The sequence below is a fragment of the Saimiri boliviensis genome, chromosome 7 (genome assembly GCF_048565385.1).
Source record: "Saimiri boliviensis isolate mSaiBol1 chromosome 7, mSaiBol1.pri, whole genome shotgun sequence".
Taxonomy (NCBI): Eukaryota; Metazoa; Chordata; class Mammalia; order Primates; family Cebidae; genus Saimiri; species Saimiri boliviensis.
Genome location: NC_133455.1, coordinates 31,614,059 through 31,628,255, shown reverse-complemented (window position 1 = coordinate 31,628,255; position 14,197 = coordinate 31,614,059). Strand labels below are relative to the sequence as shown.

The following is a 14,197-nucleotide window of genomic DNA, read 5'->3' as shown; positions in this document are numbered from 1 at the left end:
ACTCAGGAGGCTGAGGCAGGAGAATTGCCTGAACCCAGGAGGCGGAGGTTGCGGTGAGCCGAGATCGCGCCATTGCACTCCAGCCTGGGTAACAAGAGCGAAACTCCCTCTCATAAAAAAAAAAAAATAATAATAATAATAATAATATAAAAATCACCTGTATTTCTACTACATTATTGTTAGGAAAGTATTCCACGACATGAATGTATCATAATTTACTTAACCAGCTCCTAATGATGAATACTTTTGTTTCCAATTTTGCATATTCGATTTCTAAAATGTAGCTTTTATCCTTTTATCCACTTGATGCCTCTGCCACCATTATCATTGGCCTGTCTTTGTGAAACATAAACAACATATGCCCTGTGTTCATGAGTAACGTGTTGCATACCCACTTAATGGGGGATGGGCTTGAGACTTCTTCCCATTTCCTTTTAATTTAAAATGGAAAAAAAAATATTAAAGTACTCAGTAGGTAATAGTAATCCCACTTTTTAAAACATTATTCTTGAGCAGGCGTCCCCAAACTACGGCCCAGGGGCCGCATGCGGCCCCCTGAGGCCATTTATCCGACCCTCCGCCACACTTCAGGAAGGGGCACCTCTTTCATTGGTGGTCAGTGAGAGGAGCATAGTATGTGGCGGCCCTCCAACGGTCTAAGGGACAGTGAACTGGCCCCCTGTGTAAAAAGTTTGGGGACGCCTGTTCTTGAGTATAAAGATTTCCCCGCATCTTGTATATTGGCCATCAAAGCTCCATCATTTACTGACTTCCGGCATCAGAAAGAAATGTTTATTTTCTCTGAATTTTGAGGGCAAAATAATGGCTACCTTAATTTTACAGTTTCAGAAAAGGCCTCCCAAGTTCTCTTGACATTGTCTTGTGGTTTATATTTGGTAGCGCTTAAATAGACAGCTTGCTGCCCTGATCTGTGGCTTGTTTGTGGAAAGTGAAGGAGTTGATTTTGAGAAAAGACTTGGAACTGTCCTTCCTATGATTGAAAAGGAAATTGATCCTGAACAGTTTAAAGATGTAAGTAATTTGCTAGGGAATAAAACTTTTCTAACTTACAGTTTGACTTGAGGTGATGTAGCTAACAGATTGGATATTAGCTTATAGGTCAGATGTCTATATCTATTTGTAGTTAATTGATTAAATATTTGTGTTCAAAAAATACTCTTCATCATAAAAGCAAAAATTTAGTGCAGTTGGAACTTTTTAAAATTAGAGTTATAGCCAAGCATGGTAGCTCATGCCTGTAGTTCTGCCTTGTTATGAGGCTGAAGCAGGAGGATCATGCCACTGTACTCCAGCCTAGCTAATGGAGCAAGACCCTGACTCAAAAAAAAAAGGGGTTGGTTGGAGGATTAAAGTTAAAGTAAGTTATCTTCATGGTATATGAAGATCAAAGGTTCTCAATGGGGGTGATTTTGCTCCCCCACCGCCTGCCCCCCCCCCCACTGGGTGACATTTGGCAATGTCTGGAAACATTTTTGGTTGTCACAACTGTAGGGTGGAGGTGCTACTGGCATCTAGCGCACAGATGGGCAGGGATACTAGTAATATCCTACATTGCACATGGCAGCCCCCACAGCAATGGATCATCAGGCCCACAGTGTCAGGAGTGCGAGGTTCAGAAACGGGTAGATTTACATGCTGGAGTAAAAATGTCCATCATATACTTTCATATTGTTGTGTTCATTGACTTACATCCATCTTCTTTTTAGATCATGGAAGAAACTGAAGAAAAAGCTGCCGATCGCCTTCTGTTTAGTTTTCTTACACTGATAACTAAACTTATCAAGGAATGTAATATTATTCAGTTTACTAGACCCACTGAGACTTTGAGTAAAATCTGGAGTAAGTATTTTTTTTTTAATTTTACTTTAAGTTCTGGGGTACATGTGCTGATTTTGCAGGATTGTTACATAGGTACACACATGCCATGGTGGTTTGCTGCCTCCATCCCCCCGTCACCTACATTAGGTATTTCTCCTAATGTTACTCCTCCCCAATCTCCCCACCCACTGCTATCCCTCTTCTAGCCTCCCACTCCCCAACAGACCCCAGTGTGTGATGTGCCCCTTCCTGTGTCCATGTGTTCTCATTGTTCAACACCCACTTATGAGTGAGAACATGCGGTGTTTGTTTTTCTGTTCTTGTGTTAGTTTGCTGAGAATGATGGTTTCCAGATTCATCCATATCCCTGCAAAGAACATGAACTACTCCTTTTTTATGGCTGCCTAGTATTCCATGGTGTATATGTGCCATATTCTTTTTATCCAGTCTATTATCGATGGGCATTTGGGTTGGTTCCAAGTCTTTGTTATTGTAAACCGTGCCATAATGAGCATATGTGGGCATGTGTCTTTATAATAGATTGATTTATAATTCTTTGGGTATATACCCAGTAATGAGATGGCTGGGTCAAATGGTATTTCTATTTCTAGGTCCTTGAGGAAGCGCCACCCTGTCTTCCACAATGGTTGAACTAATTTACACTCCCACCAACAGTGTAAAAGCATTCCTATTTTTCCACATCCTCTCTAGCATCTGTAGTCTCCAGATTTTTTTTTTTCTTTTTTTTTTTGAGACGGAGTTTCGCTCTTGTTACCCAGGCTGGAGTGCAATGGCACAATCTCGGCTCACCACAACCTCCACCTCTTGGGTTCAGGCAATTCTCCTGCCTCAGCCTCCTGAGTAGCTGGGATTACAGGCACGTGCCACCATGCCCAGCTAATTTTTTGTATTTTTAGTAGAGATGGGGTTTCACCATGTTGACCAGGATGGTCTCGATCTCTTGACCTCGTGATCCACCCGCCTCGGCCTCCCAAAGTGCTGGGATTACAGGCTTGAGCCACCACGCCTGACTATCTCCAGATTTTTTAGTGATTGTCATTCTAACTGGCATGAGAGCTCATTGTGGTTTTGATTTGCATTTCTCTAATGACCAGTGATGACAAGAATTTTTTCAAATGTTTGTTGGCCACATAAATGTGTTCTTTTGAAAAGTGTTTTTTCATATCTTTTGCCCACTTTTTGATGGGGTTGTTTTTTTCTTGTATATTTGTTTTAGTTCTTTGTAGATTCTGGATATTAGCTCTTTCTCAGATGGGTAGACTGCAAAAATTTTTTCCCATTCTGTTGGTTGCCGGTTCACTCTAATGATTGTTTCTTTTGCTGTACAGAAGCTCTTAAGTTTAATTAGATCCCATTTGTCTATTTTGTCTTTTGTTGTCATTGCTTTTGGTGTTTCATTCATGAAGTCCTTGCCTATGCCTATATCCTGAATAGTACTGCCTAGATTTTCTTCTAGGGTTTTTATGGTGTTAGGTCTTACATTTAAATCTTTAATCTGTCTGGAGTTAATCTTTGTTTAAGGTGTAAGGAAGGGGTCTAGTTTCAGTTTTCTGCACATGGCTAGCCAGTTTTCCCAACACCATTTATTAAACAGGGAATCCTTTCCCCATTGCTTGTTTTTGTCATGTTTGTCAAAGATCAAATGGTTGTAGATGTGTGTGCATTACTTCTGAGGCCTCTGTTCTGTTCCACTGGTCTATATCTCTGTTTTGGTACCAGTACCATGCTGTTTTGATTGCTGTAGCCTTGTGGTATATTTTGAAGTCAGGTAGCGTGATGCCTCCAGCTTTGTTCTTTTTGCTTAGGATTGTCTTAGCTATGCAGGCTCTCTTTTGGTTCCATGTGAAGTTTTTCCAGTTCTGTGAAGAAGGTCAATGGTAGTTTGATGGGGATACCATTGAATCTACAAATTGCTTTGGGAAATATGGCCATTTTCACGATATTGATTCTTCCTCACCATGAACATGGAATATTTTTCCATCTGTTTGTGTCCTCTTTTATTTCCTTGAGCAGTGGTTTGTAGTTCTCCTTGAAGATATCCATGATGAACCTCAATGCAAAAATCTTCAATAAACCACTGGCAAACTGAATGCAACAGCACATCAAAAAGCTTATCCATCATGATCAAGTAGGCTTCATCCTGGGATGCAAAGTTGGTTCAATATACACAAATCTATAAACATAGTCCATCACATAAACAGAACCAAAAACAAAAACCACATGATTATCTCAATAGATGCAGAGAAGGCCTTCGACAAAATTCAACAGCCCTTTATGCTAAAAACTCTTAATAAACTAGGTATCAATGGAACGTATCTCAAAATAATAAAAGCTATTTATGACAGACCCACAGCCAGTATCATACTGAATGGGCAAAATCTGGAAGCATTCCCTTTGAAAACTGGCACTAGACAAGGGTGCCCCCTCTCACCATTCCTATTCAACATAGTATTGGAAGTTCTAGCCAGAGCAATCAGGCAAGAAAAAGAAATAAAGGGTATTCATTTAGGAAAAGAGGAAGTCAAATTGTCTCTATTTGCAGACGACATGACTGTATATTTAGAAGATCCCATCATCTCAGTCCAAAATCTCCTTAAGATGATAAGCAACTTTAGCAAAGTCTCAAGATACAAAATCAATGTGCAAAAATGGCGAGCATTCCTATACACCAATAACAGACAAACGGAGAGCCAAATCATGAGTGAGCTCCCATTCACAATTGCTACAAACAGAATAAAATACCTGGGAATACAGCTAACAAAGGACGTGAAGAACCTCTTCATTTTTTATTTAAATCTAAAAACAAATGTATTTGTTGTCATAGAATTACTGAAAGTAGATTTGAGAAATTCGAATATGAATACTTCAGAAAGTGTACAATGTCAGGAAAAGAGTCCATGAGAAAAAAACTTAAAAGGTTCTATCAGAATGATTACAGTAAAAATGTTCCCTTCTGGCCGGGCACGGTGGCTCAAGCCTGTAATCCCAGCACTTTGGGAGGCCGAGGCGGGTGGATCACGAGGTCAAGAGATCGAGACCATCCTGGTCAACATGGTGAAACCCCGTCTCTACTAAAAATACAAAAAATCAGCTGGGCATGGTGGTGCGTGCCTGTAATCCCAGCTACTCAGGAGGCTGAGGCAGGAGAATTGCCTGAACCCAGGAGGCGGAGGTTGCGGTGAGCCGAGATCGCGCCATTGCACTCCAGCCTGGGTAACAAGAGCGAAACTCCGTCTCAAAAAAAAAAAAAAAAAAAGTTCCCTTCTGAGAAAAAAAACATGTTTATGATTTCATAAGTAATACCTTTCATTTATAAAAGAAAGAATATTAATTCTGGAGAAATAAAAGGAAGGGGGAAATTCTCAAATTAATAATTTCACATATATGCCTCTTTTTTTCCTATTTATTTTCCCCCAGCTACAATTGATAGGTAAATACTGTATATACTTACGGTCTACAATGTGTTGTTTTGATGTATGTACATGTGGTCTATAGTTCCATCTAGTCTTTCTTTTTGCTAAATAGGCTTTTTTTGAGAGGTTGCTTAGTTCCATATAAACTTTGATATACTGTTTGTACCTAAGTAAGCATTCCTATCTATGACTCACCTTGTAGATATCCTATTAAATATAGCTATACAGTAGTCCACTTAATATATATATATGCCATTATTTACTAAATGATTTCACAATCTATCATACAATCGTACATCACTTAACAAGTGATACATTCTGAGAAATACATTGTTATGCGATTTTGTTGTTTGAACTTCATAAGAGTATGCTTAGACAAATCTAGATGGTATAGCCTATTACACACCTAGACTATATGGTTCAGCCTATTGCTAAAAACCTGTACAGCACGTACTGTACTGAATAGGCATTTATAACACAGTGGTATTTGTGTATCTAAACGAAACCAAACATAGAAAGGGTATGGTAAAAATACAGTGTGTGTGTGTGTGTGTGTGTGTTTGTGTATATATATATATATATATATTTTTTTTTTTTTTTAAATGAGTGGTGCCAAACTCTTTTATAATCTTACGGGACCACTTTTTTTTTTTTTTTTTTTTTTTTTTCCTGAGGCAGAGTCTCGCTTTGTCACCCAGGCTGGAGTGCAATGGTACAATCTCGGCTCACTGTAGCCTCCACCTCCTGAATTCAAGCAATTCTTCCACCTCAGCCTCCCAAGTAGCTGGGATTACACATGCACGTCACCATGCCCTGCTAATTTTTGTCTTTTTGTAGAGAGACAGGGTTTCACCATGTTGGCCAGGCTGATCTTGAACTCCTGACAGGTGATCTGCCCACCTCAGCCTCCCAAAGTGCTGGGATTATAGGCATGAGCCACCACACCTGGCCAGGACTACTACTTCTGTGGTCTGTTGTTAACTGAAATAAAGTATTCACCTGGTTTAAGAGCCAGAACTCAGATTTTGTGAGAAATAACAAAGTTACTTTATGACCTACTCAGATGTAGCTTCAATGCAACATGACCAGATTATTATAAAGATTCATATAGACCAAAAGTAAAAATACGTCCATGAAGTACAGCAGCAAAGACTAAAACTGACGTATGACATAAGTAATCCATTCTGTTCCCCAACTCCCACATTATAAAACTATTTCATCTCTTTTTTTTCCCCTTTACACAGTGGGAGAGGGGAAATTTGGGGCTCAGTGAAGTAGTGGTCACTGGAGAGGGGTCATGCTCAAGGTCAAGGTTGTTCAAAGATAATTTTTAGACCATTAGTATAGTCAGACTTTTAATTTGCTTATTTATTTAGCATGTCTGTTTTCCATTAATGTTTAAGTTCTTTATCAGCATTGGAAAATAAGATTAATACCGTCTGTCCTGGCTCCTAAGAACCTTGTTGATGATTAAATGAGATCATGTTCATGAAAATGTTAGGGTCCAGGCTGGGCATGATGGCTTACTCCTGCTATCTCAGCGCTTTGGGAGGCTAAGGCCAGCAGATCACTTGAACTCAGGAGTTTGAGACCAGTGTGAGTAACATGGTGAAATGAAACCCCATCTCCATAAAAAAATGCTTTCTCAGTATGGTGTATGGAGAATGACCATATAGCCAAATGCTGAAGAATTAAGAGTTTGGAGGTCAGATGAAGCAGGACCCAGGACTGGCTCCTCCTGTTACAGCTTAGCATGTCGCATAGCCTCTCTGGAACTTGTTTCCTCATCTGTAAGCTGGAAATTATAACTCCAACCTCACAGAATTGTTGTGAGGTCTAAATGAGATAATACATGTTAACACACTTAGCCCTGTCCTTGGCATATAGAAAGCCTTCAGTAAGTAAATGATAGCTTTACAGGCAGCTACTTGGAGCCACCAATTCTGATTAGAAACAAGCCTGTACCTATATATATACTTATATTACTCAGTTTAGAAAATGTAGCTGTTGGCTGATGTGGTGGCTCACGCCTGTAATCCCAGCACTTTGGGAGGCTGAGGCAAGCGGATCACTTGAAGCCAGGAGTTCAAGACCAGCCTGGCCAACATGATGAAACCCCATCTCTACTAAAAATACAAAAATTATCTGGGTGTGGTGGCGTGCACCTATAGACCCAGCTACTACAGAGGCTGAGGCAGGAGGATTGTTTGAGCCTGGGAGGCAGAGGTTGTAGTGAGCCAAGGGTTCACCACTGTATCACTGTATTCCAGCCCAGGCAACAGGAGTGAAACAAACCTTGTCTCAAAAAAAAAAGAAAGAAAGAAAGAAAGAAAATGTAACCGTTGATACCACCTTACCTCCCTTGAATCTGAACCTAGTTCTTATGGAACTGGTCTGTTTGAGGGCTTCTTTGTATCCCATTAGAGTCATTTAACCACTCTAGGAGTTGGTTTTCTAGCTGTTTCCAGTGCCTCTCCCAGTTCACTCCTCCCTAGCAACTGTGAGCTTCTGGGAAGCAAGGACTATTTGTCTTTCTCTAAATTGATACATAATCATACCTATTTATGGGGTATCTATGATATTTTGATACATGCATACAATATCTAATGATCCAATTGGGGTAACTAGACTATCCTTCACCTCGAACATTTATTCTTTCTTTGTTTTGGGAACATTTCAAATCTTGCAGCTGTTTTGAAACGTGCAATACGTCAGTGTAACTGTAGTCACCCTACTGTGCTAACACTAAAGTTACTCCTATCTAATTCTAACTCTGTTTTTGTACACATTAACCAACCTCTCTTCATCCCCTGTCCCCCATTCCCAGCCACTGGCCTATTTTGTTCATCTTTGGTTCCCCACTCCAAACATGTAATACTCTGTAAATGCTTAACTTAGTCATATTTACCTCTAAACAATCAGGGGGGCCGTGTGACATCTGAGAATGCTTTTTGGTTCCCTTAGGTCATGTGCACTCTCACCTGAGACATCCACACAACTGGGTATGGCTCACAGCAGCCCAGATTTTTGGATTACTCTTTGCCTCTTGCCAGCCAGAGGAACTTATTCAAAAATGGAATACCAAAAAGACTAAAAAGAAACTCCCAGAACCTGTAGCAATCAGGTTCCTAACCAGTGACCTTGACCAAAAGGTAAGGTTTCTCTAAAACCTTTGTCTTCCTTTGTAACTGTAAGATGTTCCTTCTGGTTCGTGGAACTATCTTAGGGCCAGCCCTTGGGAGAAACTCTTCCAACCAACAACTTGTACAGGTGAATCAACAGGCATGTTAGTCACTGGAGAGGGGTCACTCTCTGCTTTTTTCAAAGGTAATTTTTAGACCGTTAGTGTAGTCAGACTTCTAATTTGCTTACTTAGCATGCCCATCTTCCATTATATATTTACGTTCTTTTTTTTTGAGACAGAGTCTCACTGTGTCACCAAGGCTGGAGTGCAATGGCAGGATCTCGGCTCACTGCAACCTCCGCTTCCTGGGTTCAAGGGATTCCGAGTAGCTGGGATTAAAGGCTCCTACCATCATGCCCAGCTAATGTTTAAGTTCTTTATCAGCATTGGAAAATAAAGTTGATACTGTCTGTTCTGCCTCCTTATAACCTTGTTGATGATGTAAATGAGATCACAGTCATGAAAACTTCAGGGTCCAGGCCACGCATGGTGGCTCACGCCTGTCATCCCAGCACTTTGGGAGGCTGAGGCAATCAGATGGCTTGAGCTTAGCAGTTCAAGACTAGCCTGGGCAATGCGGTGAAAACCTATCTCTACAAAAAATACAAAAATTAGCTGGGCTTGGTGGGGCATGCCTATAATCCTAGCTACTTAGGAGACTGACGTAGGAGGATCACCTGAGCCCAGGGAGGTCAAGGCTACAGTGAGCTGTTGTCATCCCACCGCACTCCAACCTGGACAAGACTGAGATCCTATCTCAAAGAAAAAAAGAAGAAAAGAAAATGTTAGGGGCCATGATATATGTCTCTGGCTTCCTAGAGCCTAGCGCAATGTCTCAGTCATAGTGGAACTCCATAAATATTGAATGAGTGGGGGGCAGAAGGGAAGAAAAGAAGAAGAAAAACATATTGGACTGTTGCAAAGTGCTCTATTAGTAATGCAGAGGATTGGTTGGGTGTGGTGGCTTACGCCTATAATCCAAGCACTTTGGGAGGCCAAGGTAGGTGTATCACCTGAGGAGGTCATGAGTTTGAGAACAGCCTGGCCAACATGGTGAAACCCCATCTCTACTAAAAATACAAAAAATTAGCCAGATGTGATTGGGTGCCTGTAATCTCAGCTACTTCGGAGGCTGAGGCAGGAGAATTCCTTGAGCCCGGGAGGCAGAGGTTGCAGTGAGTCGAGATCACTCTGTTGCACTCCAGCCTGGGCCACAGAGTGAGAGTCTGTCTGAAAAAAAAAAAAAAGAAAAATGTAGAGGATTATTACCTGTTTCTCCCCAGAATGTGAAAGTACCCCCTTTCTTTAGGATGAAATGCTTAGGGGAGGTAGAAGGTAGCAGTTACACAATTTCTGGTCATGAACCTTTTCTCTCCAAATTATACAGGTGGTCATTCAGAGCAAAATCTAGTACATTAGTTATATTATGGTTATTATATTTAGTTTTTAAAAATCTGAAATGTCCTGTGTTTTGTCTACCAATGTCCATTTTCTTTTCACAGATGAAAAGTATCTCTCTCGCCTCTTGCCATCAATTGCATTCCAAATTCTTGGATCAGTCTCTAGGAGAACAGGTAAAAATTGTAGTTCTCCCAGTTTAAAAGAAGGGGCCGGCTGGGTGCAATGGCTCATGCCTGTAATCCTAGCACTTTGGGAGGCCAAGGCAGCCGGATCACCTGAGGTCAGGAGTTTGAAATGAGCCTGGCCAACATGGTGAAACCACATCTCTACTAAAAATGCAAAAAAATTAGCCAGGTTTGGTGGCGGGCACCTGTAATCCCAGCTACTTGGGAGGCAGAGGCAGGGAGAATTGCTTGAACCCGGGAAGCAAAGGTTACATGACCTCCCACTGCACTCCAGCCTAGGCAACAGAGTAAGACTCCATCTCAAAAGAAACAGAAGTGGCCTATTCTGTCAACAGTCTAGGATGGAGTCTCACTCTGTTGCCTAGGCTGGAGTGCAGTGGGCGCTCATATAGAATGTCTGAAGAAATTTAATGGAGGTGGGGTGAAAGCTGTCATTAAAAATGTAAAATGAGGCTGGCGTGGTGGCTCACACCTGTAATCCCAGCGCTTTGGGAGGCTGAGATGGGCAGATCTCTTGAGACCAGGAGTTCAAGACCAGCCTGGCCAACATAGTGAAATCCTGTCTTTACTAAAAATGCAAAAATTAGCTGAGCATGATGGCCTGTAGTCCCAGCTGCTGGGGTGCCTGAGGCATGAGAATTGCTAGAACCCAGTAGGCAGAGGTTTCAGTGAGCCAAGATCACACCACTGCACTTCAGCCTAGGCAACAAAGTGAGACTGTGTCTCAAAAAATACCCAAATACCAAACCAAAACAAAACATGTAAATGGAGGGCCTGGAAGGAAATCGTTTTCTTATTCTGTAGGACTTTAAAGAATAGAACTAACCCAGATAGATCAAAGTTATGTGGAAATGGGTTTGGATGCACTATGAGGAAGAAATGAATGATCTAGGCTGGGTGCGGTGGCTCACGCCTGTAATCCCATCAGTTTGGGAGGCTGAGGCGGGCAGATCATCTACGGCCAGAAGTTGGAGACCAGCCCAGCCAACATGACGAAACCCCGTCTCTAATAAAAATACAAAAATTAGCAGTGTATGGTGGTATGTGCCTGTAATCCCAGCTACTCAGGAGGCTGAGGCACGAGAATCACTTAAACCTGGGAGAGGGGGTTAGAGTGAGCCAAGATCACACAACTGCCCTCAGCCTAGGTGACAGACTGAGACTCATCTTAAAAAAAAAAAAAAAAGAATGATGTAAAAGTGAAATGGAGCCATCATCATTTAATAGTTGTTATAGTTGTTAAATAGTTGCAAACCTAGTTTGTTTTTGTTTTCTAATTGTAGAATACCTATTTTAGCTTATGCTCTACTAAGCCTTATTTATTTCAGAATCAATTTCTTCCCCCACCCCCTTTTTTTAAAGGTCGTTAAGAATTTGCTGTTCGTAGCCAAAGTATTGTATTTACTGGAACCTTATTGTGAGAATAAGCAAAGTAAGATAAAAGGAGACCTGGAAGGACAAGAAGCTTTAGGAGATGGCGTGGCCTATGCAGATGAGAAAGCAGAGTCTGACAGAGAAGAGAAGGAAGAGGTGAAGGAAGAGCTCAGCAGGCCGGCCACGCTGCTGTGGTTGATCCAGAAGCTGTCCCGGATCGCAAAACTGGAAGCTGCTTATTCGCCTAGAAACCTCTTAAAGGTGTGATGAATGCACAGAATGACTGAGAGTAGTCATTTCTCTTTAAAAAGTATTTTAATGGTATTAGTGATCCTTCTAAGTCCCTAGTAACTTTGTCTTTGGACCCCAAACTACAGCAGTAACATCTGTCCCAAAATAGACTGAGCCCTGTTTTCTAAAGTAATGCTGTGTCTATGATTAAGTGCTAAAGAGAAATATTTCAAATGAAAAAAATGCTCTGTACTTTTCAGAGAACATGCATCTTTAAGTTCCTTGGCGCTATAGCAATGGATCTTGGGATAGACAAGGTAAAGCCGTATCTCCCAGTGATCATAGCTCCTTTGTTTCGAGAACTGAACAGCACCTATTCAGAGCAAGGTAATCCTGTGTCCTCTCTTCTCCCGGATATTTCACATGAGGATTTCTAATTTCTCTCCTGAATGTTTCCTTCTTCCTTTCTATTCTTCCTCCCTGCCAGAGATGTATTGTTATTTACATATGTACATTTTAAAAATTATATATTTATTTATATTGATATGTGTTTATATTTGTTTATATACATATATACACACATAAATTTTTTTTAAAATAGAGACAAATCATGGTCTCACTATGTTATTCCAGGCTGGTCTTGGTCTCAAACTCCTGGCTTCTAGCAGTCCTCCAACCTCAGGCTCCCAAAGTGTTGAGACTACAGAAGTGAGCTACTGTACCCAGCCAGAGTTTATTTTAAAAAAGAGAACTTTAGAGATATCAGGATAATTAAACAAATAGGCATATTTGTATTATATTTGATTGCCCTCTTCCGTATGCTTTCTGCTGTCCCAGAAAAAGTATTTCTCATGTAAAAGATGATGCTTTATCCTCAACATAGATTAAATATTCAAAGAAAACTATGGTTCAAGATGGGTTTAAACCTCATAGTGCAGTGAACAATAATGAACAATAACTGTCATTACATTATCATCTTAAAAATTATGGGCTGCGTATAGTGACTCATGCCTGTAATCCCAAAACTTTGAGAAGCCGGGGTGGGAGGATCACTTGAGCCCAGAAGTTCAAGACCAGCCTGGGCAACATGGCAAAACCCTATCTCTACAAAAAATACAAAAATTAGCAGGTTGCGGTAGTGCACAAATCACAGCTACCCAGGAGGCTGAGGTGGGAGGATCGCTTGAGCCTGTGAGGTCGAGGCTGCAGTGAGCCGTGACTGCACCACTGCACTCCTGTCCGGGCAACAGAGTGAGACATCTCAAAAAAAAAATTACAAAGCAAAAATACAAGTATTATCATTTTTATATGAAATAGTTTTAAAATATCATTTTAAAGTTTCTTCTTTTTCCTGGCTTGGTACGTTTCCCTCACTTATTCTAATTGTTGGTAATAACAGGTAAAGAGGGAATTGGGGGTTGGAAGGAGAGGAGGTAAAGTGAATGTTCAGAGTTTAAAAATGAAACAAATGAAGTGAATGTCAAGGCAAGAGCTTTTATGGTCCTACAACCTTGAGAGAAAGTTTCCTCACTCTTAGGAAAAAGCAATGGTAAAGATTGAGGCTGCTGACAAAATCAGGTTCAGGTGTGCTTTGGTTCAAGTCAGACAATATTTAATGAGCACCTAATATCTGCCGGGCACTGGGGATTTAACGCAGGAAAGTTTTTTAAGAAGCTTGTGATCTAGAACAGATGGCTGGAGCTCCCCTGAAATTGAAATCGGGGGTTACTTCTATTTGGGGTGAGGGGAAGAAAAGGGTGGAAGAACATGGCTTTTTGTCAACTTCTCAAAGGAGACTTTGACCCCTCCCCCCTCAAAAAAGGTTGCTCTGGGCAGAACTAGGCATTTCCGATCCATCATGGATTAGAAGGGGCTTGAGAATCTCTTTTTTCCCGCCATCTGCACAGAGCTGAGCAGGTAAACAAAGGTAATTCAGAACGTTTCTGTCAAGGTCCCAAGTTACTTTAATGTCCTCAGAGCCAGGTTTCCGCTGGGAAGGGGGCCTCATGTTCTCTGATTCCTTGTTGCATCCTAGGTGAGGTAGTGGCTGGAGTGCTATGTCCAGCATTGCTGGTTTCCCCATCCAGGAACATAGAGGCTAGTTTTAGATCAGTGTTTAATGTTGAAGTAACAGTGATACTGCTGCAAATTTAAATGTTTTTTTTATTTGGGGTTTCTTGCCCCAAATATATAAATAGCTGTATATAAATGTTGTACATATGGTTGATTTTGTTGCTGTTCAAATGTATCATTTCCTACCTGTCTCTGATCATTACTCTGTGTGTGTGATTAGATCCTTTGCTGAAGAATCTATCCCAGGAAATCATAGAATTACTCAAAAAGCTGGTTGGGCTTGAGAGCTTCTCATTAGCCTTTGCCTCTGTACAGAAACAGGCTAATGAGAAAAGGGCACTCCGGAAAAAGAGGAAGGCTCTGGAGGTAAGTTTGCTCTTTGAAAACATGGCATGGGCTGGGCATGGTGGCACTTTGGGAGGCTGAGGCAGGCAGATCACCTGAGGTTGGGAGTTCAAGACCAGCCTGACCAACAT

The 14,197-nt window shown here is 41.2% G+C and overlaps 1 protein-coding gene across 2 annotated transcripts in view; it reads left to right on the top strand.

The window, feature by feature from the left end:
* Positions 1–14,197, top strand: part of UTP20 (UTP20 small subunit processome component) — a 113,451-nt gene that overhangs the window by 96,985 nt on the left and 2,269 nt on the right. For both annotated transcript variants that reach the window (XM_074402345.1, XM_010340216.3), the window contains exons 55-61: positions 901–1,032; positions 1,728–1,860; positions 8,238–8,425; positions 9,960–10,031; positions 11,406–11,678; positions 11,909–12,035; positions 13,942–14,087. In XM_074402345.1, coding sequence (XP_074258446.1) covers positions 901–1,032; positions 1,728–1,860; positions 8,238–8,425; positions 9,960–10,031; positions 11,406–11,678; positions 11,909–12,035; positions 13,942–14,087 — 1,071 coding nt within the window. The remainder of the gene's footprint in view (positions 1–900; positions 1,033–1,727; positions 1,861–8,237; positions 8,426–9,959; positions 10,032–11,405; positions 11,679–11,908; positions 12,036–13,941; positions 14,088–14,197) is intronic.